The following is a 24,787-nucleotide window of genomic DNA, read 5'->3' on the forward strand; positions in this document are numbered from 1 at the left end:
GTTTTGAAACGTCGTCAATCCGACTTTACCAAAAATTGAACAGAAACGAACATGCTCGTTTTTTTCTTCTTATATGTCTATCTCCTTTTCTTCTTTTTTTTTTGCAGCGAACGCAAAGCCGCTAACATTCGACGAGGTATACAATCAAAGCAGTCCGACCAACTGCACAGTTTACTGCGGCGGTCTGACCAATGGTTTGACGGAGGAGCTCATGCAGAAAACGTTCTCGCCGTTTGGATCTATCCAGGAGATTCGTGTATTTAAGGACAAGGGATACGCCTTCATCAGGTAAATTACTAGCCGTTATCGAGGGCGACATTTTCACTGTGTATGTATGTGTCTCTCTCCCTCTCTCTCTCTCTCTCTCTCCCTCTCTCCCTCTGGCAGAATAAACATATGGAGAGAGAAGAGAGAGAGAAAGATAGAAGGAGAGGAGAGGAAAGGAGTAAGAATGTACACGTACCGTTAATTATTCGCCGGATATCTCGCTAGTAATAGGGATAGTCTCCAAGAAATCTTCCGGTATCATCCTCTGTGCAAATCCTCCGAACTCCAGCATTCACATGCGTCGCGTCGTTTCAAAGCTTCGCGATATCCCTTAAGACTACATCGTGTCGGCGTAGTCGAAACGAAGCGACGACGTACGTCACCGATGTGTCTCGTTTTCCTGGTGTACACTATGGAATGACAGAAATTCCCTCGAGCGAGTTAGACCCGACACGCGTTTCCTCGCGTGACTAGACTTCTCGTCTTGATTCGTAGATAAAGAGAAAAAGAGAAAGAGAAAGAGAGACAGAGAGGAAAGATGCGGGGGGATCGACGATCGATAAAAAGACAAAGAATAACGAAACGCACGATCCAACGATCGTTTGTAACTTTGACACGCGGTGAACCGAAGGAATTTCTTTTTCTCGAAGCGAAAGCTCATGTCAAATCATCACGAAAGATGACATTCTTTCTCTCACTCTCTCTTTTTTTCACGAGACCTATCTTCAAATGGTTCCGCTATTTTCGACGATATATGTAGATATATTATAGGTATTATATATATATACACACACACGGACATATATATATATATGTATATATATATATATATATACATATATATAAAACTTGATTAATAGTTCTCTTTTAGCATTGCACACCCGACGATTATGATCGGCCCGCAAAATTTGGGTCACGATTCTCGTCTGACAAGAAATATGGCGACGCCTTCGAGAATCCGTCGAGCATTCGTAACTCTCAAAGGCGTATCTATATCCCTTAAAGACAGCCGCGACCTACCTCAGGACGAACTGTCGAGAGCTGTGGGAGGGTCGTGATCTGAAATGAGGGATAGAAAAGGACGATGAAGGAGACCGAAGGAAGGAGTGAGACGAAAAAAGAGAGAAAGAACTGATAGGGAAGGAAAAACCCTTTCTTCTAACTTCTCTCCCTCTTTCTCTTTTCTACCGCACTCGTTTCTCGCGCACGTTATACCCTATTCAGCATTCTTTACTCTCTTCTATCCTCCCCTCTAAACGATCATCCACCCCTTACTCTTCGTCGCCATTGCCGTCGCCATCGTCGTCGCCATCGTCGTTGTCGTCGTCGTCGTCGTCGTCTTCTTCTTCTTCTTCTTCGTCGTCGTCGTCGTCGTCATCGTCGTCGTCGTCGTCGTCGTAGTCTACCCACCCCCGAAGCGTTCCGTTCTCGGTGTGTCTGCCACAGTTCCGCCACCCGTGGACAATGTCCGTCGTTCAGATATCTTCCGTCTAATTGCTCTTCCTCCTACCATTCTTCCGGTACCGTGGCATCATCCCCACCCTTTACCCGGAAGCGAATATCTCGGGATGACGTATGGACTTACTTCTGGGCTTGGTTCGTTCCGCGAAAAGGGACACCGAGAGAAGAGTTGAGGAGAATGAGGAATAGAAAGAGAAAGAGAATAAAAAAGAGAGGATTGGAGGGTGAGAAAGGATCCTTTCTTCTTCGCGAAAAGAAAGAATCTTATCTGCTGCTGGTTATCGCTCGAGTTCGGCTCTCGCCAAAGAGGGTTGAGGGTGAAAGGGGTGAGTCTTTGCTGACGACGACCATACTTCCTTCTACTTGACGATCACAGACGCAGAAGAGAGAAAGAGAGAGAAAAAGAGAGAAAGAGAAATCGTTCGAACTATTCCATTGTGTTGTCCCGATCGTGAACGTTAAAAGTGACCTAATCTTCGCGAACTTGCAATAATTCTTCGCCTCCGACTATCCCAGCAATTTCGGCACGAGCCGCCACTGCCCTTTTACGATCCCTTTTAATCCCCGTCCCGAATTCGATGGATACAATGTGCGCGTCATGTCCAAACTTCCGTTGCGTTTATCCAATAAAATTTATTGTTGCTGTTCAATCGCTTATCGCGATCCCTCTCTCGCTCTCTCTCTCTCTCTCTCTCTCTCTCTCGTTCCTCCTCTTTCCCTCTATCAGTAAAAAAAGTGAGGACACCGGTATAAAACGAGCTCGTGCGCTTCTGCGCTCACGTTCGCGCTCCGCTGAAGGCACGTAAAAACGTTTTACAACTCATCACCGTGCCTGTAACTTTCCAATATAAAAATTTATATCGATCGTCGCGAGGAATAACGCGAATGAGATATACCTACTAGCAACCAACGATTTTACAACGGCTTCATGTTATATACATGACAGTGCGCGAGAGTATTAGTTACGTGTTTGTTTCAAAAGAACGTCCTGCGTGTTATTTTAATGAATCGCTAATGCATCCATACAAGCTCGCTCGTTTATTACTGCAGGCAATTTTAATTCTGACTATGTTTTAATATACACTTATAGATACAGTACACATGCACACATATTTATCTACATATACATATAGTTAGATACAATAAAAGCTTAAGACCTTTGTGGTACGTTCAACGTAATAACAATAATATATATATATATATATATATATATATATATATATATATATATATTTGTGCAGTATCATACCCTTCTTTCGAAGATTCTCAAAAGCTTTGTATTTCTCGTTAAAGCACGAAATTTGATTAACTCCATAGCCTACGGCGCGAGTAGGTATCCGTACATGAGATTATCTTTATAATGCCTCTAAAAACGACGTGTTTATGTCCAACCGTGTGGCATAACATATCCCCGAGTTTGCCCAACGATGGCAAAACCCCTTCCCTTGATTCTTGGGTAAATGCCAAACGGCAAACCTTAACTTCCCCGTAATTGAAGGGCTCGATATATAAGGCTCCGTACGCGTGTCGGTAAATACAATCTACTTACCCTCCGTTCTAAAGGTTAAATCCCTTCTTTATAGCCAGGATATATATCGGATGCATTGTAAAAGTTACTCGGGTTACGTATAATGTAAAGCCAGTGACGAAGATTTTTATATTCGGACAGTAGCGAAAAGAGAAGAAAAGGGCCGAAAAAAGAATTTAAGAGAAAAAAAAAGGAAGAAAATTCGAAAAGTGCATTTCCTTCGGGTAAAGCGACGGCATACTTTTTCGTTGGATTGTAAAAATATCAAAAGCTAAGGCGAGATAGGGAAAAATACGATTTAACATTGGAATGCCAGCAACGAATCCGGTAATCCGGATTCGGAAGATTCACAATTATCGTGGTCATTCGTGCACACAGTAAATTCGCATAAATTAAATGGTTGAAGTCGTTTAGAACGCCAGTGGCTAGCCATTCTACAAAGGTACGGTAATAAGGTCCGGTGTAACTGGTGGAAAGAGTGCCGAATTATTCCGTAGATTCTCTCCTTTCGATTTACTATACGACGCATATATGTACATATATGTACATATAAAAAAGAAACGCCAAGAGTAAAATATAAAAATCTCCTCTACTACCCTCTACTACGATCATTCTCTGATAGTTAATCTACATTTCGCTCAACTTATTTTCAGGTTTTCCACCAAAGAATCAGCCACGCACGCTATTGTAGCGGTACATAACACCGACATCAATGGACAGACGGTGAAATGCAGCTGGGGAAAAGAAAGCGGAGATCCCAACAATGCTCAACAAACTGGACAGGTAAACGACCCTCAAAAAATTGGATCATTTAGATAAAACGATTAGAATATCTGTCCGAAAGTTAGGACCATACGTTGCTCTCAATGGGCAGTATTCAATTTTATAAAAGTTAATAAAGGACTCAGTGAAATGCACGAACGGTCATTGATTTCGTTTCTCTTGTACACGTTCGTTTTGCACCATCGAAATAGATACAAAAGGGCTGAAAGGAATCAAGAGAACAGATCGTGAAAACTCCAGTTCAGAGCTAGTGGAAGAAGGAAGTAATTACTAAGTTCGATTCCGGTCCTAGTTCCATCCGGTCATCTCTAACTCGGACTCTGCTATCCACTGTCGCTAAAGCAGAAATATGACCAGATCGTTCACATCTCTCTTTTTCTCTCTTAGTCTCTCTCTCTCTCTCTCTTTCTCTCTCTCTCTCTCTTTGTTTTCTACAATTCTCGAAGGAAAGAATGCGAAAAGAGAAGAAGGAAGAAGAAGAGGAGTAGAAGGAGGAGGAGCAGGAAAAGGACGAAGATAGAGGACAGAGAATCGGGCAAGATTCCGGTCTATTCAGGTGGCTCTCTTCGGGAGTGTGTTCTCGTCGGGTCTCTTAGCAATTAGCGCCGTTAGAACGAGTAGGTACGTCCGATCTGGGAAACGGTATCTAGAGTACGGTGCTTCGTCTCCTCGTCGGTTCGGATAGTACTTCCGCCCATCCATCCACTGTTACTCGGCCCGTGACATCGCTCTAATTGATCCCTATTCCCATAACGCGCTTCTCCCACCGAGTACTAGGATATCGAGTTACTACGTACCTTGTCATGCATGTATGTATATACATACATACAGACACATACGTACATACATGCATTCATGCATGCATGCATAGATACGGATATATATCTACTATCCTGGGCAGTTATCGGCTGCTTGACTTAAAGAGGACGTTGGAAATTCTGTCATCTACCGTTCGAATCTCCTTCAAACCTATTCGATACGATGATAGTAGTACGTTCGCGCTTTCACGAGAAAACGCGTTGTCGAAAGACCGTCGTAAAGCGCTTATATCGGTATCATTAACGAAGTTAGGATCACCGTCGCTGAGATGAGCATCGTAATCTCCGTGATCGTTCGAAAGTACCTGGAAGAAGTTATAAAGTTAGTCGAATAATCGTTATTAGGTATATCATTTTCCTTCCAACACGATTTCGAAGGCAACCTCCTTTTACGTTACGATCCTAATTATATTAGAAAAATGTTTAATGCTCAATTATGATTATAACGGTCATTAGAAAAATCCTAATCGATTGATATTAAAAATTGATATTAAATAATAAAGAAAAAAGTTCGTTTTCAAATTCAAGCCAATATTCTCGCTCCTTTCTGTTTCATTGATCCCGCTGCTCTTTCAGGCGTTATCGTCGGCGACGTACCCATACTATGCGGCGGCAGCAGCTGCCGCCGCGGCGGCGGCGGGCGTCGCGGGTGTCGGAGGCGTCGGTGGCGTCGGGGGTGCCGGCCAGCTCGGCTACTGGTATCCGCCCCAATCTTACCCGACAACGGCAACGCAGATGCAAGCCGGTGGTTTCCTTCAGGGAATGCAAGGCTATACTTACGGTCAGTTTGCAGGATACCAGCAGGCGCAGTATATGGGGTGAGTTTACCTTTCACTTTTCCTTGTTGTTTTTTTTCTTCTGCGAAAATATCAACGATTTTCTGAAGAATTTCAAAATTTTTTCGAATGATAACGCGATTCGTTTGAACATGATGCTTTATGGTTCTTTAAAAAGAACAGAAAATTACATCATAAATATTTTGTATTTATCATCGAAATACTTAACGTTTGTAAATTCATCAATTAAGTTTTCTTAAACATCCTGTATATCTATATATACATATAGGTATATTGTAAAGTATCATCAAGCACTGTCGCCTTTTCGTTGCCAGCTGACCATGCTTGACTGATGTTACTGTCCGACTGTGGTCAGCCAGCGTCATTGCAGTTTAACCGAAACCATGATTTCCGACTAAATGCAATCCCGTCGTTAGAGTCCAAGTAAAATTTTCCATTTAATATTAGGGAACATGTTGCTTTCTTTATTAAACGAATACTTCATCGAACATACATAGCAGAATTTACATATTATTTATGTACGATTTTTACGAGTAGTACATTCTCGTTACGTTTGGACATTAACAACGTTAAAATATGCAAAAACAGAATGGGAATGGGTGTCCATGCTGCTGGCACAGCAGCTGGATGGGGCCAAGGATTACCTGGGGGACCGCAGTTACCACCACACCATGCTACGACGGTCACGGCACCCCCAGGGGTTCAAGCCGCACCTCCGCCTCCACCACCCCCGGCGCAAATGATGGCCTATCCGATGCAACAATTCCAGGTAACCATTACTTTTCTCTATCAGCACGACGATATACATGAATGTTCGTGTGTTCAGCCGTACCCCTGTACGCATCGATGCTTTCAATGGAATTCTATTTTCCATGTTTCTACTAAATATTGCTTTTCAATTTACCCAAAGACGATAGTAATTGTCATGATCTCTGAATACTAAATGCCGACATTGATTTTGAATTAATGTACATATGTTAATTATAACAAACGATATCTAGACCTCATTTTGCGTTTAACATTTAATTATATATACTCTTATGCTTTATTAATATTTAACATTAAAAAAAAGAAAAAAGAAGCAGAAAGATACTGTTTGATTTTGCATGTTGTCATAGATATGTTCACTCGATTTTTGTAGAAAAGTTCACATAACATTATTCATCCTTCACCGTGTATATTCACTGTTACACTTCTATTATATATAATTTTGATCAGTAAGAATGCATTTAACACGCATCATTTCGTCACATCGTAACACGCATGATCCTTGCACAATTTACTAATCTATCGAGTATCTCCCTGGAATAACATCGTTCTCAATTCATTTAGAATATAAAAGGAAATAGTAGTATATATGTTTGTTTCTCTTCAAAAAAATTAAAAGGTAGAAAAACTCATGAACATTCTCGATAATAATCATTACACCTTTAGCAGTATGTAAGCCAGAAGAGATACTCGAGTGGTCCATCTTAAAAGACTGTCTTTATTTACATATTTCGGTTCGCAGGCACAGTGATCGCTACCACTATCATCGCACGGCCTGGCTTATCATTTCTTTCGAATGTCACTTAGCATCAAGATAACTGCGTCTACAACCTGGCTCAACCTCAAATCCAGCCTGAAAAGTATCGCTGGATATCGTTCTTTCGTTCTATCGTACAGAGTCACTCAGGAGCGGAAGAGAGGCAAGGTATATTAAGAGGGAGAAAGAATAAGAAGGAAGAATAATATTGTTGTTGTTGTACATACGTAGGTACTTTTGTATCGACGTGATAAAGAGAGAAACGATAAAGTTTCTCGTTGAAGAAAGAAAGAAAAAAAATAGCATAAAATAAATGAAAAAGAAATAAGAAAAGTAAAGTAAAGTAAAGTAAAGTAAAGAAAAGAAAAGAAAAAATAAAAAAATAAAAAATGAAAAAAATAAAAAAGTAGTCTGCGTCGACGACGTCTACTAATTAATTAATTCGCAATCGATCGACGATATCTTTTCGGTTCGACTGAGAAAGAAAAAAAAAACGTCTCGTCCTATCGCCCTTTGACACTTTATACCGATCGATGTGTAGCGTAACGGCTTATTACCGTGTAACACCAATGTATTTTTAGTGTAACGGACTATAGGGGGTCAGAGGTTGAGTCATGGTAAAGGCAGTTTCAGTTCGATTAGTGTTCGTATGTGTTAGACGAGCGATTGCGAGCGAATAAGGGAGAAAGAGAGAGAGAGAGAGAGAGAGAGAGAGAGAGAGAGAGAGAGAGAGAGAGAGAGTGAACAAGAGAGAGAGAGAGAGATAGAGAGAGAGAGAAAGAGAGGGAGAACATAGATGAAAGTCATGGGAGAAAGAGAAGAGAGAGAGAGAGTGAGAAAGAAAAGAGAATGGAAGGGAGTGAGTGAGAGAGATGTCGAGATTATTTCTATTTCCCTTCTTGAAATTCGGACCAAGACTTAACCAGCGTTTGTGTGTTCAAATGGTAAAGTGTGTTCTTGGTTGCGGTCCAGCTAGCGGATGAGGACTGGCTGACGCCTAGCCTTCTAGTGTGATGGTAAGCAAGTACATCCCACCGACAGGAACAACTTCTAAAGCAACAACATTTACCACCATCGACAGCAACATCAACATTTCCGTCACCATCGACGCCACCGCGACAGCAAAAGCAGTAAAAATCGTGCCGCTTCCGGCCTGACGTCTTGCGACACGAAGGGCAATAAAGGTCGAGAAACGAATATAATATTAGCTTAACAAAACATACAGATGTATGGGGGAGGGGGCGGGGAGTAAGGTTAATAGAAAGTGAAATATAGAGAAGAGGAGATAGATAGAAGGAGAGAAGAAAATAGAAAGAAGGGTAAGGAGGAAAGGTAAGGAAAGAAACGAAGAAGATACAAAAGCCGTGATAGATTTTATGCAAGATCCTTCCATCCTTAACCACCCCATTACGAATTTCCACTGATCCTCCGTCGATTTTAATTGACTCAAGCTTGCAAAGGTGGAGAGGGATAAAAGAAGAAGAAGAAGAGAAAACGAGTGAAAGAAAAAAAAAAAAAAAGATAGAGAAGAAATTCCGCTGTTGTTGAGCAATCGGTGACGACATCCTCTCGCGTTAGTCCGCAAGAGATCTTAGTCTATTTCTAGTCTCAAATAATTTTAGGTAGTGTCTCGCCGTGTCACGTTAGTGTCAAGCGCTTAAGCACGAAAACACACGAATTCTCGGATGCACGGACCAACCACACGCGTTCGCGCAGCAACAGTTGTCTTAGTTTTACTACAACAACGGCCGACTTTATGAATGCACAACGCACGCACGCTTGTCGAAAGAGAAGAAAAGAGAGAAAAAGATGTAGAGATAAAGATGAATCAATCGCTTAGATTATGCACGCGCACGCGTCTACGATCGTGCGAAATCGATCATCAAAAACTAATTAGTCTCGTCTCCCTGATCGCATCTATATACATACATACATACATACATACCCCAACCACATCCTTATTCCCTTAATCCTCTTGCGCTGTGTATAATGCGTGCTTTTCGAAGAAAAATTTTTTCCATATGGACCCTTTCGTCCTATGAGAGAGAATAAAGTGGAAAAAGGTAGAGAATCATCGGATACTGATCTGTTTCGTTATTTTTATAGTTTTGGGCATAAACGTGAATAGAAAAAGAAAGAAAGAAAGAGAAAGAAATATGGAGTGTGTGTAATCGATAAAAAAAAACTTGAACTCGCACCACCGTAAGAGTGCGGAGTAATCTTTTTAATTCACGGTGTATAAAGACTAGATAAAAAATGAAAGAAAAAAGAAAATCTTTCGTGAAGAAGAAATATCGCGAGTTTACTCGAGAGGGGAGAAAAAGAGCGAGAGCGAGAGAAAGAGAGAGAGGAAGAGAGGAATATATAAAAAGAAAATTATTATAAACGAAATCCAACAAGTAGCTAGTTAGATAGGTATATTATATTACAAAAGTTGCTCGACAGACGATCCGAAATTCGGCGGCAAAGCGGAGGCGAACTTTTTCCGATTAAACTCACGAATAAACTAAACGACGATGATCTAAGCGTTTTTAATACTGCGCGATCACTTATGCTCGCAATCTCCGATAAAATAATTCTTAATAAACAAATGCTATTGCGAATCAGTACAACCAAACGTACTCTTTCTTAACTTTTACAAGAGAAAGGGAGAAAGGGAGAGAAAAAGATGGAGAGATGGAGAGAAAGAATAAAGGAGATCTATTTGCCAGGTGCGAGAGTATTTCATACACGCATGTGCATTTATACATACGTATTTGCTAGAACAAACTCGAGGCCAAAAAGACAAATCATCCGAGTGGGTCATCGTGTATAAAAAAAGTAGATGAGCAAATAAAAAAAATATATATATAGAAAAAGAGAGGAGTTAGAAGAGAGAGAGAGAGAAAGAGAGAGAGAGAGAGAGAGAGAGAGAGAGAGAGAGAGAGAAAGAAAGAGAGTGGGAGAGAGAGAGAAAGAGGGAGAAAGAGAGAGAAAGAGAGAGAGAGAGAGAGAGAGAAATGGAAAGAAAAAAAATAAGAAATGGACTGCTCGATACTCTCGAAGTATAAACATTTTTATTATTAGTTCTCGTCCAAACCGATTTCTGACATCCGGCGAGACAAATATTTTTATAAAAGGATCGTCGGTGTGCGAGCTTCGGGTCTCGCGACGCTCTCGATCGTCACGTCACCGTCGTCGTCGTCGTCGTTGTCGTCGTCGTCGTCATCGTTGCCGTCGCCGTCGTCGTCGTGCGGCCGGTCAATCGCAGTAATAACCCTTGGTGGTTTTTAAATAAGCGTTAGATTTTTATATAATACTAAAGTACATACATAGAACCAAACACTAACGAAGAAGAATAATAAGGAGAAGGAGAAAAAAAAGAAATTATAAAACTCGTGACTTTAAGGACACTTAAGCAATAAACCGTTAAGCTTACAAATGGGTAAAGATTAAAATAATAGACAAAATAAAAAAAAAAAGGCTTTAGCAATCTCTCAGCCTCTCTGTATATCGCTCTTTAAAAAGAGAAGAGAAATAAAAGCGTTTTAAACTGGCGAACGGAAGTCGCGCATTCTCAACAACGAATGAAGGCTTTGGGAGGAGACACGGAGAAAGGAGAAAAAGAAGAATCGACACACGAATATCCTCCACGTGTATTTATGCATTCCCCGCGTAATTAAATCCTCCGAACGAATAAAATTAAAGAAAAGGAAAAAGAAAATAAGAAAAAAAAAAAAAAAAAAGAAAGAAAAGAAATGAAACACGGTCTCCACGATGTCCCGAATTTCGACTCGGCTAATTTATAAAAGTAAAAAAAATGAATGAATATCGAGATCGTCGGTTATTGTAATAAAGATGGTGTGAATAATAACTATGATAATCTGTATGAATGAACTAGTACGTACGATCGAAAGAAAGAGAGTGAGAATGGAAGAATGAGAGCGTAAAAAGCGATAACGATGAAATATATATAAATATATATATATAAATATAAATATAAATATATATATATATATATAAGTATATATATACATACATATATATATATATATATGATTGCACAAGCGAAAAAATGAGAATGAACGATACGAAAAAGAGAGAGAGTTAAATACAATGCGTAGTTAGAAATATTGCACAAAACAGCACGAAAGTTACATTATATAGTGGCATTGAATTTCCTTCTCGTGTACGCGCGTCGTGTCTATCATCGGTCCAGTAAGTAGTAAAAGAACGGCTGCCATAATCGATTCGAATTCGATCATCTTTCGCAAAGACGTTAGCAGAAATTAAAGTAGTTGGACGCAGAAGGTGTGTATGCGTGTGTGTATGTATATATTTTGCGAATAGATGGGTGGATTGAGAGAGAAATAAAGAGAGTAAGAGAATAAGAAAGAGAAAGAGAAAGAGAGAGAGAGAGAGAGAGAGAGAGAGAGGGAGAGAGAGAAAGGAAGTGATGGCGATAGAATAGAAGGGAAGAGGGAAGCAAAGGTTTTCGATACTTGAAAAGGTAGAACAAGGCCGAAGTGTAGAAACTGGTAGAGCGCAAGCATCATCTATCTCCATGTTCCATCTTTTATCTCTCTGTCGCCTCCGCTTCCCTTTTGTCTCTTTTATTTTTTTTCTTTTCTCTCTCTCCCTCCTTCTCTCTCTCTCTCTCTTTCTCTCTCTCTCTCTCTCTCTCTTTCTCTCATTTTTAAGCACTAACAGAGCACGGAGCTCTTGCACCAACAAGAGCCACGCGCTCCCAACTTCCAGCAGCTACCCTCCCAGGCTAAACTATATAGATGTATGTTTCTTCGTGCACCGCGAAATCCTCTCTTTGAAGCCGACGATGAAATCCGTGTTTGCCTATCCCTCAAAAATGAAACTGTCTCATCCTGTAGGAGTGCGTCGATGGATAGAAAGTCCATGAACTTTTCCGCGAAACAATGAATCAAAGGAACCGATATATAGAGAATATATAGAACGTACATTGGAAAGAGAAGAAAAGGAAGAGAGAGAGAGAAGGAGAAAGAGAGAGAGAGAGACAGGATGTTATAGGGAAATAGTGAATGAGACGAAAGGAATGAATAGACGGGAAGAGGAGATAAAGAATGGGAGGAATAGTAACGACAGACAACGAACGATAGATCACTTTGTTATTAATCAAAAGAGATAGGGCAGATCGTGTTTTAAGCGAATCAAAAGCGTTCAACGTTTTCAAATCAAAAGGACAAGATGATCAAAGGGTGAGACGTAGCAGCAGCGGTAAGAGGGAAAGGAGGAGAGATGTTTGCCTGGTATCCGGAGACGCCAGGAAACGTAACTCCGAATGAACGAACGAACGGACGGACGAATGACGAAATCGAAGTTTTCGAGAGGTAACATCGGTCGCGTTGTGTTTTTCTCTCTCCCTCTTTCTCTCTTTCTCTCTCTCTCTCTCTCTCTCTCTCTCTCTCTCTTTCTCTTCCCCTTCACTCTTTTTCACCTTCTCTCCTTTTTCTCCCTTTTCTCTTCTCATTTTTTTTATTCTCTTCTCTTTTCCAACCCCTCGAATCGCGTCGGGTCGCGTTGATGAAAAGCACGATCCGCTTGGAATTCGTAACGTTCACAGACGAATATTAAAGGGGGAAAAAAAAGAGAAAAGAAGAAAAGAAAGAGAGAAAGAGATAGAAGGATAGGTAGTGGAATCCCGTTAACGCATCGTTTCGCGGGCTTTAAACCACATTAAGGACTTACGAAAAGAGAAAGAGAGAGAGAGAGAGAGAGAGAAAGAGAGAGAAAGAGAGAGAAAGAGATGCAAATGTCAGCTAATAATCCTAAGGTCCTCTCTCAACTGGCAGTGATAAATACAGCAGTTATACCTGCTGTAGGAAAATGCGAAAAAGACCGACTGGCGCCGATGTGATCTCGATGCGTGTAACATAATTCGATCAATTTCATTTCATTTTCTATATTTGTTTTTAAACAAAAATATCGAATGTAACTTTTTGTCAGACGAAATCACGCATCGTTAAAGCGATTATAGAGACGTCCAATTTGACGGACATTCGAGGAAAAATTTTTTAATAATTAACATCGAAAGAAAATTTCTCTTTTATCCCAACCGCTGTATAATATAATATTCTAGAAGCGCCTTATGTGGACACGGCGCAAACGTATTGAGAAGGAGTAACAAAATGATAACAAACAAAAAAAAAATATATATATATATACATACATCATACCTGCGCACAGCGGCGATGATGAAAGCTGTTATTTTGAATCGTCGCGCGTGAGCGTAGCGCGCGCGTTGTGCGTGGTGGAAATAATAGATAGATAGATAGATAGATAGTTCATAAGTCGAACGAGGAGACATGAGAAAACATAAGGGAGAAAAACAAAAATCATGTACATTATTAGTTAGGCGAAAAAGAAATAAAAAAAAAAAATATAGGATATTTTTGTGAAAAGTGGGACGAGATAGAGAGAAACAGAGAGAGAGAGAAAAAGAGCAAACTTAACGTTTGTGCGACGAATCTCGCCAACAATTTAGTGTAATAATAAAAAAAAAAAAAAAAAAGAAAAAAAAAAGAAAAAATACAGAGAAAAAAAAAACCAAAAAAAAAGGAAAGAACGAAAAAAAATAAGTACGCGCAACAAAATAGCAACGAAACGAGCAACTTAGAAAATTTATCGGAATAATCTTCTAACGGAATTCTATATCTCGAAAGTGCTCGTAAAGGTCAGAAGGACTAAAGAGAAAACTTTAATCTTTCTTACGTTTCCTTGATTTTTTCCTTCTTCCCTAAACGCGAATAAAAAAGTCTCACTCCCTCTCGACGAAAACGCGTCTCGTTGCGCCTCTCGTCTCGATTCCACTTTTAAGATGGAGTTCCCCGGGGCCGGATCTCTTTCAAAGAATCAGCGGGGATGACTCGTCCTGTATAAAATGTTTTAAGAAAAAGGCGCCTTAAACAATTGAGGTGTGTATATTAACTTTAAGCGTAGTAGTCTCGTACTGTTGTCTAGAAAGAGAGAGAGAGAGAGAGAGAGAGAGAGAGAGAGAGAGAGAGAGAGAGAGAGAGAGAGAGAAAGGACACCGTGTGAAGCTAGCCAAGTAAGTGGACGCCCACCAAAGGGGAAACCAAAAAATGTAGTGTATAATAAAAATAAAGTGATAAGTAGGTAATTTTAATTTAAGCTATGCTAGCGAAATGTTAAGGAGGCGGAGGAGGAGTGTTAATAAAAATATGAACGAAAAGAAGGGACGGAGGGTGTAAGAAAAATTACAGAAAAGAAAGGAAAGAAATACAAAGGAAAAATAGGAAAAAACTTATTAACAAAAGTTTTCTCCGAAGGAAGAGCAAAAGGATAAAAAAAGATGTGTGTGTAGGAGAGAATTTGCGAAATCCACTTATGGTACCTAAGACTTAAGGACGGCGAAGCGTCCAGTTACAACGCGAACAACACAAATAGCCATTACACATTTGAAAGAACGTATGTACACGCGTAATCTTTACCAATACATACCTATATACACAATGAACACGCGCATGTAAATACACACGTTCGAAGGAGACACTCCGTACGCGCACCAATCCGTTATATATACAGACAACACATACGCATACATATACACACAACATATAAATAAAACAGCGAGAAAACACCACACCACCTATACATCGTAGCCATACGCGTAGAAAACGTAGCGGCGAAAGAAACTTAAACGAAAAACTCTAGACGTAGTGTCTAGCCTAGTCTAGCTTGTCGGTCATTAAGTTTACGAGTAAGAGGAAAAAAAAATGTCGTCACGTGAAAAAAATAGCGCAGTAAGAAATTATATCCTCAGAACGCATACCAGAGCACCGTTACACCACGGCGTTACACGCACACGCGCACACGCGCACAATATTAACACGCGCCGCGGCTGCTGCCACCCTTCAACCCTCTAATCGTTCGCCGGAGTCTTCAACCGGATTCGGAAATTCTACGAAAACCCTTACAACGTGTCCGATACCAATGCAATTCTCGTCGTTGCAACGACAACAATTTTTTCCATCATCGTCGTTTAAGCTTTTCAGCAAGCTGCCGCTTCTGGCATTTATCGAATCATGACATTTGCGAGTTACGGTGGAATCTAATTTCTTCTTCTTTTTTCTTTCCTCTTCTTCGCTCTTCTTCCTTAAAGAGCAATTTCATCCCTCTCTCTCTCTCTCTCTCTCTCTCTCTCTCTATCTCTCTCTCTCTCTTCTCCCCTCCTCTTTCTCTCTCTCTCGATCAATTCTTTATATTTCTTTCTTTGTATCCTTTTTGCTTTGCCATTCTTTATTCTCTCCTCCTCCTCTTCCAAACCCTAAATCATTCCTCAATGGCAAAACGCAATTCGAAATTCGCTGGCACACGATTCTACGCGTCACAGATTTTCTTCTAACGGAAACTTATCGGGTGATAGCCGACAATCATTGAAGAAACATAACTTTAGAAAAGTCCTCTCGTTCTTTTCTCGTCGGGGATATTATACGATATGTATATGTATGTAGTAGGAAGTACGTGATACGTCTTAGCGAGGATGTTCCATGAGAGAGATCTACTAATACCTTCGCAAAAGTTCCGTCTCGCTAGATAATCGATATGACATTGTATTTTATATTAATTTATCACGCACCAAATCGTTCTCCGTTTATCCGTCGTTAATCGATTAACAGCAGCAGCTCAACGAGCTCTCCGTCAGAGATTTTCTTAACGATATAATATGTATATGTATCAACCTACTTATGTGTATATATCGTGCGAAGACAAGCGAGGTGCAATCGTCCTTTTCATTATTGTATTTTTTTATTAATTATACTTTACGATAAGCGTAGAAAGTCTATCCTGGTCGTCGTGTGCGTTTTTACTCAAAAAGAAAGAAAAAAAAAAAGAAACAAACGAAAACATAAGGAAAAAAAAACAAAGGAAATGATCTTCTCATCTTTGTGATCCATCCGTTCCTGTCGAATTCAAAAACAATCCTTTGATGCTAGTAATTACACTTTGTAAAGGGAAAGAGGGCAGCAGTCAGGCCAGTTGGTAAATACTTTAACCGATTCGCGGAGTTACCCCGAGTAATAATGCTTAGAATTTAGTGACACGAACGTTTTAAATGAAACGAACACGATTTCAAAAAATAATGCAGAACATTGCAAATGAAAACAAAAAAAAAAAAAAAGAAAAATAACAAAAGTAGGAACCGTTAAGCATAGGCATAAAAGTAATATATATATATATTACGCGAAAGACTACAAAACAAGACGTGCACATCTATATATATGATACGAAAATTATGTATATTATATATACATACATGTGTAAGAAAATAAAGCATTAGCCGACAACTAGAGAATATATCGAATAACAAATTAAAAAAAATATATATATATACACACACATAAGCTTAACGAGAATAAAAAGGAAGAAGCGTACGTGGTGGCGTTATAAAAAGAGGATGAACAAAAAAAAAACATAATGCGTGTAAATGCGTGGCTCGCGAGATAAACCAAACACTGTGTTAAATACTTTTAGCTATAAGCGAGAAAAAGAGAACTCGAACTACCATTCGAATCGTATATAACTCGTAAGAGAATAAATATAATATAAACAACAGAACAAAATAAAAAACAAACATTGTAGCTAGCCTGCCGGACCCCCTGAGCCCTTATACATATATACATATATATATATATATATATAAATATAAGTATATATATAATACGTGTAATGTATTAAATACAAGGGAGAGAGAGAGAGAGAGAGAGAGAGAGAGAGAGAGAGAAAGAGAGAAAGAGAGAGCGATAGAGTACGATCGAGCGAAAGTGTGAGAGAGAGAGCAAATAAAAGAGACACAGCGCGCCTCGGTAGAACAAAATAAACCAAAAAACAATAAAGTCAAAGAAAAATAAAACAGAGAGAGAGAGAGAGAGAGAGAGAGAGAGAGAGAGAAAACAGGGAAAAGTGTAAGGAAACATACAAAAATGGATATTATTAAAGAAAATAAATAAAAAAAATAAAAAAAAAAACAAAAAAAACAAAAAAGCCCCAAAAAAAGGAGAGATGGAGGAGAGTTGCTACCAAAAACAAAAAAAAAGATCAAATTTATGGTAATTACGATCGCGTCCGATTCATACAGAGAAAAAAACACCTACGACGTTCCTTCATTTTTTCGTAGTTTTTCGTACGAGAAGACGACGTGCGCGTTACGGGCCTCCACGCAATCGGTCCACCCCCATCCAACCCCAAACCCCCAACCCGGCGCGGCATGCGGCATATCACTTACGACCGTACGCTAAGGAGTTAGGTGCCTTTTTCCACATCGTTATGTGTGCGTGTAATTCTTGGAAGGGGATAACGAGGATAACGCGAGAGAACGAAAACGAACGAGAGGGAGAGAGAGAAAGAGAAAGAGCGAAAGAGAGAGAGAGAATGGAAAAGTCGGTAATCATTGCGAAGATAAATGCTAAAGAGGAGAAGGGGAGGGTAGGGTGAAAAAAAAAAGGGTGAAATGGCAGAACGGAGTTCGAGGAAAGAGGGGCCGGTTTTTGACATCCATCCATCGTGCATCGTCCGACTTTTTTCCAAGAAGCTGCGGAAGAAGTTTCGCTCTCGAACATGCTGTGTGTGTATATGTATCTGTATATGTGTAGTTTAATGGGAGGAGACGAAGCGATGCATGGAAGAAGAAACGGACCGTGCACGACGAAAGCAACAAGAGAACAAAGAAAAAGATAAATGAGGAAAAAAGAGATAAACGAAAAACGAAAGTGAAGAGGGTGAAATGTAGGAAGGAAAGGAAGGACGAGAGGAAGTGTATAAGGGTAGGGTGTAAAAATGGCGTTCGAGCGCGCTTACACGATTTAAGTAACGTATACTTGCGTGATTCAATGAGAAAACGGCCCGCGGGGTCCCATGGCAGCCTCGTTGCGTATTTAAGTTTAAACGGCGAGGAGTAGAAATGGAGTAAAATAGGAAAAAAAGGAGGAGGAGGAGAAAGAGAAGAAAGAGGAGGTGGAGATAGTATGAGCGCGCGCGCGCTCCAGTATATATACCGAAGGACAGTTTCGTGAAACAACGCCGGGCGTAGCCTGTATAATGTACATGTAATTTCACAAAAACGCGACGGATAGCCGACGATACACATAGAACATACACGTATATCCAGTTACACTGAGACACAGAGATATTGCAAATAATATACATACACACATACACATACTTACACTTAGTACATCACCGAAGTCAAATGCACACAACTACGCAGCATACACACATATATACACTTACGCGTGCTGCACGTACGAAAGTGCATTGGTATAATAAGGGAGCGAAAAGAGCGTGAGAGAGTAGGAGAGAAAGAGAGGGAGAGATAGGGAAAGGGTGCAACAAGAAAAAAAAACTTAAGCGAGAAGGAGTGAGAGAGAGAGAGAGAGAGAGAGAGAGAGAGAGGGAGGGAGAGAGAGATACCTCTAGAGACAAGTCTCACACGTACAATAGAATCGCGAGACGCCCTGGGACGTGCGTGAGAAAACGTGTATGATATTATATATACATAAACATAGCATATAAAGTATATTATAAAAACAAAAAATGATGAATATAAATAAAAAATATATATATAAATACTATATGAAAAAAAGTAAACAAAGTATAAATATGAATGAAGTATATAAACGAGAACATAGGATAAAATACGCTTAGGCTTAAGGATATAAGATATTATTATGATGATGTATGGTTGGTTTATAATGTAAAATATATTATAGAAAATGTACTCTACTTCTCTCAATATCACGACCAAACTTCCTTCTACGTCCTCAATTATAATAACCCAAGAAGAGCGGTCAAGGTAAGGTAAATCGAACGGCTTTTCTAACGCTTGCTAATTTATTATACTCTTTTTTTTCATCCCTTCTACCGAGTTCGAAGTTGAATATTTTTTGTCTGCCAAAGTGCTCCGCTAATTCTCTTTTCCTCGTATACTTCACGAACCCTTCGCATAGAAAATTTCTACGTAAACGTAGCTTTCTTCGATCTTACCAAACACTCCAGTACCAACACCAGCACCACCCCCCAATCCCAACTCCAACTCCCAAGACCAACGATTCTGTATAGTGTTAATACGTACAAACAGATACGAGGGTTAAAATTAAGATAGAAGACGCGCTTGGAAACTAAGAACATTGCAGATTAGTAGATTACGTTTACGGCTCGAGCAATCCCGTGACTCGAAGATTAACGACACAAAGCTGCGCATAAGTTCCGTCTGACATTATCAAGCCCATCGTTCCAACAGAGAGAAAACGGTGGACATAGTTCAAGCTTCTCTCTCTCTCTCTTTCTCTCTCTCTCTCTCTCTCTCTCTCTTTCTCTCTCTTTACACGTTTCTCGCGGTCAGATTAATCCCATCGAGCCGAAATGATTTACGATAAATGGAATTACGTTTAAGCGGGGACCAATAACGGCATGGCGTGCATTCGAAATTAATAGGTCAAGAGCGACGACGTCGAAGTGAACGTCGAGTAAAAAAAAGAAAAAAAAAACAAAGAACAAAAAAAGAAGAAAAGAAAGATAAATCTTCAAAAATAAAAGGGAAAAAATAAGCAAACAAAATTCGGTTAGAACTAAAAAATAACATAAAAAGTTTTTTATATCTGTAAAAGTTTATCGATTTAATAAAAACAAGAAAGAGAGAGAGAGAGAGAGAGAGAGAGAGAGAGAGAGAGACGGAAAGAGAAAGAAAGAGAGAAACTAAAAAAGAAAATAAATACAAAAAAATTAAAACCGATAGAAGAGACAAAGAGCGTACGCTCTACATAGAGCGCGATCTCGTATTCGCTTATAGACGGTAGATATAAACGCGTAATTGCGTGGCAAGGGTGCGGTGGCCGGTTATTTTAGCGCGACTGACTGACACGCGGACATGACATGCTAGGCCGCTAGGAAGTCCGAGTTCTCTGTCCTCGCGTGTGCCCTATCGGGCGCCCTCGAATGCTCGCGTACGTGTATACGCAAGTTCCACGCGAGCGCGCACCCTCTGACTGCTCTCTCTCTCTCTTTCTCCCTCATTTATATAGGGTGTTCTATTAAATAGAAAAAACGATAAACAACATTTTTACTAATATGACGTTTAATAGATTAATGAAAAATCATTGAACGATTTTTACGGAGTTAATTATCAATTATATAAAACAATATGAAAAATTTTAAAAAGAATTAGGTCATTATCTTTACATCTCTCATTTCTATAGAACGACCCTTCGATCGTTTCGATTTGACTTAGCCACCCTGTAGATCGGATAGTCACCACCGGTACGGCACACGACGTACAAGAGAATAGCGTAGTATAAAGCATAAACTACAATTAGCGGTAATCCGCGTGACACGGGCATGGCACCCTTTGCGCATATTAGAGCATTAGCTGCCGAGTCATACGAGCGAGCCGTACATCATTTCGGGACGTGCCCCCGTCGTCTCCCTCGCAAAATCGTTAAATTTACGAAGAAACACGACTGTCCCGATACAACCCTGACTGAATATTACCCTCTTGCCGCTCTTCCACGTTTGCATTGCCGCGACATCGCCGTTGTTATCGCCAAGCTTGATAAAGTTTTGTTTCCGTGACATACTACACATGAAATATACATAGGTAAAATGTATATGTGTATACGTATATATATACATATAAATATATATATATATATATATATATATATATATATATATATTTCGATATTTATAAAATAAAATAGAAATTGTTTCGACGAAATATATAAGTTACGAAACATAATGTACAAAATTAATCGGCGCTAACATAAACGAGAACAACGGTGGGCAGAATTCCAATTCCTTCGTTTCAATTAACAGAAAAGTTTAGAGCAACAGCCTCGGAATGAAGCAAATGTGGTTCACAGAATTGGCCTCATCGGTCACCAGGGAAGCGTGGAACACTGTACTTCTCTCTACCATTCTCATTTGTGGTTGTCGGTCCACTACTATTCTACCACCCGCGTAACCGCTTTCGAGCCCTTAAACCTTTATATATTTCGTTCGGATAAGATTCTCTTATGTCGTCCAAGTACCATCCATCTTTTGGAAAATATCCATGAATCGTACGTTCAACGATTTTATTGAACATTAATGTGATATAAATCCAATTTTGCAATTACGAACCGTTCTAACTCGAAGAGTAAGTATTTTAATTAAATAAGATTATAAATACGAATTTTATATTAGTATAATAAAAAGTAAAGTAAATTATTTTTATATTAAGAACTTACTAACGCTATATTACTGAAAATAAAATAAAATCTGTGAATAATTTGTTTGCTATACTCGTCAAAATAATTTTCAGATTTGAAAATATTTGAAAAACCGCGTTTACAATGCTTCGATCTCATTGGTGCATCTTCTACAGAAAGTAAGGCTCTTCATTGGTTCATACGATCGAGAAATTGCGTTCGAGATATATCGAATTATCAAGAGAAGTTAACAGAACAGTATATTTGCGTTGTCATGCGTGATTTTTTACAAGATAAATAATGTATTGAATAATTAACATCATACAAAATGATTATTAATACTCTCACTAGTACAAAATAACGAAGATTAAATATAATAATATAATAAAGGTTTACCCATAAGTGCTCATGATCTTATCTTATGAATCCTTTGATTGGTTGCTATGATATTTTGTCCTATATTAACTCTATAGGAATTCATTTATAATAAAGCTAAACGAGCAGGCCTAATCCTAAACTTGATTATATACTTAGAATGGGATAAGAATTGAATGTTTAGAACTCGTATATAATTAAGATGTGTCATCGATACTCTTGTAAGTATATGCATTCATGATTTAAATATGCGACGCCTAGTGGCAGATTGAGAAGACTCCGTCTCAATCTAAAATTTACAGAGGTTATGTTGTGGAAAATACTTATATTCTTGCACTTTGTACTGCAGATTCCGTTTTTAATAATTTCAACAAAAATTAAAAAATGTCGTATTTAACGAGAAAAGAGATCGATGAAATGAAGCCACAAATTGAAAAGGCCGTAAATAAATTTCTCGGCTTCGGTGAACCTGCTATTGTTACTACGGCTGTCAATTGTATTACTTCTGGCTATGATAAACGTAAAACGGCAGGTAAAAATGATAATATGTGTTATATATACTTGAATTTTTATTGAACAATTTATATACATAATTTTTATAATTTCGTTTTTGTTTTTTTCCAGATAAACTATCCGCTTTATTAGAAGATAAAAAAGCTTCCAAATTAACAGAGAAGATATTTGCAATATACGATGACATTAAAGCTGCACAAAAAAGTAAAAAACGTAATCATGTGGAAGACAAGGAAAAAGAAAAAGATGCTAAAAAACCTAAGTTCAAAGATGACGAAATAAAAAATGAAAAACCTGCTGAAACTCAACTATCCGCAGACAAGGTAGTATAATCTTTCTATATTTGAAAATAATTGTACTGTATATCGTAAGAGTTTTTATAGATTTTATTGTTTTCAGATAAGGCAAATGATGGCTAACGCCCAAAGAGAGATAGAAGAAAGAAAAAGGGCATTGAAAGCTATTAAGCAAGAAGAAGTACTACCTGTGAGGCCTCTCTTTAAAGCCAGGGATTCATTGCCGAATGTAGGCAGTATGTATAATCAAGGTCTGTTAAGCAAAACAGATTCTGATAAAGCACGAAAAATTGCTGCACTCCAAGCACAAATCAGAAACAAATTAAGTTCTGGATTGCTTAGTAATGTCGCAGTGCCAGACAAACCGACTCCTTTGATCTTGGATGAATCAGGAAGGACCGTAGACATAACTGGAAAGGAGGTACAACTTACGCAGGTAGTACCAACATTGAAAGCTAATATTCGTGCAAAGAAGAGAGAAGAATTTAAAGCTCAGTTGCAAGAATCGAAGGGTCCAGAAGAAATACAAGATACGCACTTTTTTGATACTAGAATTGGAGTGAAACCAGCAGTACGTAATAAGCGTTCTTTAAAATTCCATGAACCGGGTAAATTCCAACAACTCGCGGAGAGAATTCGTATGAAAGCACAGTTAGAAAAACTTCAGAATGAAATTAGTCAAATAGCTAGAAAGACTGGTATAAGTTCGGCAACAAAATTAGCGCTAATAGCACCGAAAACGGAAGCTCTCAGCGAAGATGTACCAAATATAGAATGGTGGGATTCTGTCATATTAACAGGTGGATATCCAAACGAGGATGAACCAACGACGATCAAAACCTCGACGATTACAAATTTAGTAGAACATCCAACGCAAATGCGACCGCCAAGTATGTTTTGCTAAAATGATAAATTATAATAAATTAACATAATATATATTCTCTGTTAATTATATCCTAAATTTTTTCTTTCAGCTGATCCATTGAAACCTATCTACATGCCTGTGTTTCTTACAAAAAAGGAAAGGAAGAAATTGCGTCGTCAGAATAGGCGAGAGGCATGGAAAGAAGAACAAGAAAAAATTCGTTTAGGATTAGAACCTCCACCAGAACCAAAATTACGAATTTCAAACTTAATGCGAGTCTTAGGTACCGAAGCAGTACAAGATCCTACTAAGATCGAAGCTCACGTACGACAACAAATGGCCAAAAGATTGAAGGCTCATGAGGACGCCAATGCGGCCCGACGATTAACAGCTGAACAACGTAGAGAGAAAAAAGCGAGGAAACTCAAGGAAGATACTAGCCTTGGAGTACATGTGGCTGTTTATAGGTACGATCATAAAAGAAATATATATTTATATTTTGTTATAATCTTTATTAAAATACATTACACACAATTATAAATATATGACAGGAATAATACGAACATATATTATAAGGACTTTTGATTCTTTTAGAATACGCGATCTCGTGAATAACGCATCTAAAAAATTCAAAGTTGAGACAAATGCAAAACAGCTATACCTTACTGGCTGTGTAATGCTCTTCCGAGATTGTAACGTTGTAATCGTCGAAGGCGGAGCTAAACAACTTAGCAAATATAAACGATTGATGATGCATCGTATCAAATGGGAAGAGGATATCGTAAAGGATAATGATGGAAATGACGTACCGAATAAATGCGTTCTCGTTTGGGAAGGAACGAGCAAGCAACGTCATTTCGGTGAGATAAAGTTCAAAGTGTGTCCAATCGAAAAGATGGCACGAGAACATTTCAAAAAGCATCAGGTTGAGCATTATTGGGATTTGGCTTATAGTGGAGCCGTTCTTGATAATACGGATGATGTACGCTTATAGAAATTATTATCTATGACATTTAATTAAAAGCCGTAACTATATGGTGATGCCGTAAGAGACGGTAGAGAATTTCTCTACCAATCAATCAATTTAAATACCGACAAGAAACTCGGGAGAATGTAATCAGTGACAGGAACGGCGCGGAAATAATAAAAGTGAGCTGGGATACCTGTGGAAAAGCAGCTGTCTTCAATGATCGTAGTTAACCCTAGATATATCCAAATCCTAGCAATATCGAGTAGCCTGGCACGAATTAATCTGTAAAAACTAAACTAGCGAATACATTTAATAAACTTATATATAATCGTTTCTTTCCGCGAAGAAAAAGATCTAAGAACATCATTGAGAA

At 38.9% G+C, this 24,787-nt stretch overlaps 2 protein-coding genes across 15 annotated transcripts in view; both read left to right on the forward strand.

Annotated features, from left to right (window-relative positions):
* Window positions 1-18,928, forward strand: part of LOC124947720 (nucleolysin TIAR-like) — a 506,703-nt gene extending 487,775 nt beyond the window's left edge. For 10 of the 13 annotated variants that reach the window (XM_047490256.1, XM_047490259.1, XM_047490257.1 and 7 more), the window contains 6 exons: window positions 108-288; window positions 3,910-4,039; window positions 5,434-5,675; window positions 6,243-6,423; window positions 7,230-7,347; window positions 8,152-18,928. In XM_047490256.1, coding sequence (XP_047346212.1) covers window positions 108-288; window positions 3,910-4,039; window positions 5,434-5,675; window positions 6,243-6,423; window positions 7,230-7,347; window positions 8,152-8,162 — 863 coding nt within the window. In that variant the 3' untranslated portion in view covers window positions 8,163-18,928. Of the gene's footprint in view, window positions 1-107; window positions 289-3,909; window positions 4,040-5,433; window positions 5,676-6,242; window positions 6,424-7,164; window positions 7,348-8,129 lie in introns of those variants that run through there. The other 3 variants (XM_047490261.1, XM_047490260.1, XM_047490262.1) reach the window with 3 other exon arrangements.
* A 3,211-nt stretch (window positions 18,929-22,139) lies between these two features.
* On the forward strand, window positions 22,140-24,667 carry LOC124947742 (U4/U6 small nuclear ribonucleoprotein Prp3). Of its 2 annotated transcripts, XM_047490316.1 has the most exons (5): window positions 22,140-22,302; window positions 22,395-22,606; window positions 22,683-23,469; window positions 23,554-23,911; window positions 24,039-24,644. In XM_047490316.1, exons 1-5 carry the CDS (start codon window positions 22,155-22,157, stop codon window positions 24,436-24,438), a joined length of 1,905 nt encoding a protein of 634 aa, XP_047346272.1. In that variant the 5' UTR covers window positions 22,140-22,154; the 3' UTR covers window positions 24,439-24,644. The 2 variants fall into 2 exon arrangements, with proteins under 2 accessions (XP_047346272.1, XP_047346274.1); XM_047490318.1 differs by lacking the exon at window positions 22,140-22,302 and having other exon boundaries at window positions 22,433-22,606; window positions 22,667-23,469; window positions 24,039-24,667.
* The last annotated feature ends 120 nt before the right edge of the window (window positions 24,668-24,787 follow it).

This window comes from Vespa velutina, chromosome 3 (genome assembly GCF_912470025.1).
Source record: "Vespa velutina chromosome 3, iVesVel2.1, whole genome shotgun sequence".
Taxonomy (NCBI): Eukaryota; Metazoa; Arthropoda; class Insecta; order Hymenoptera; family Vespidae; genus Vespa; species Vespa velutina.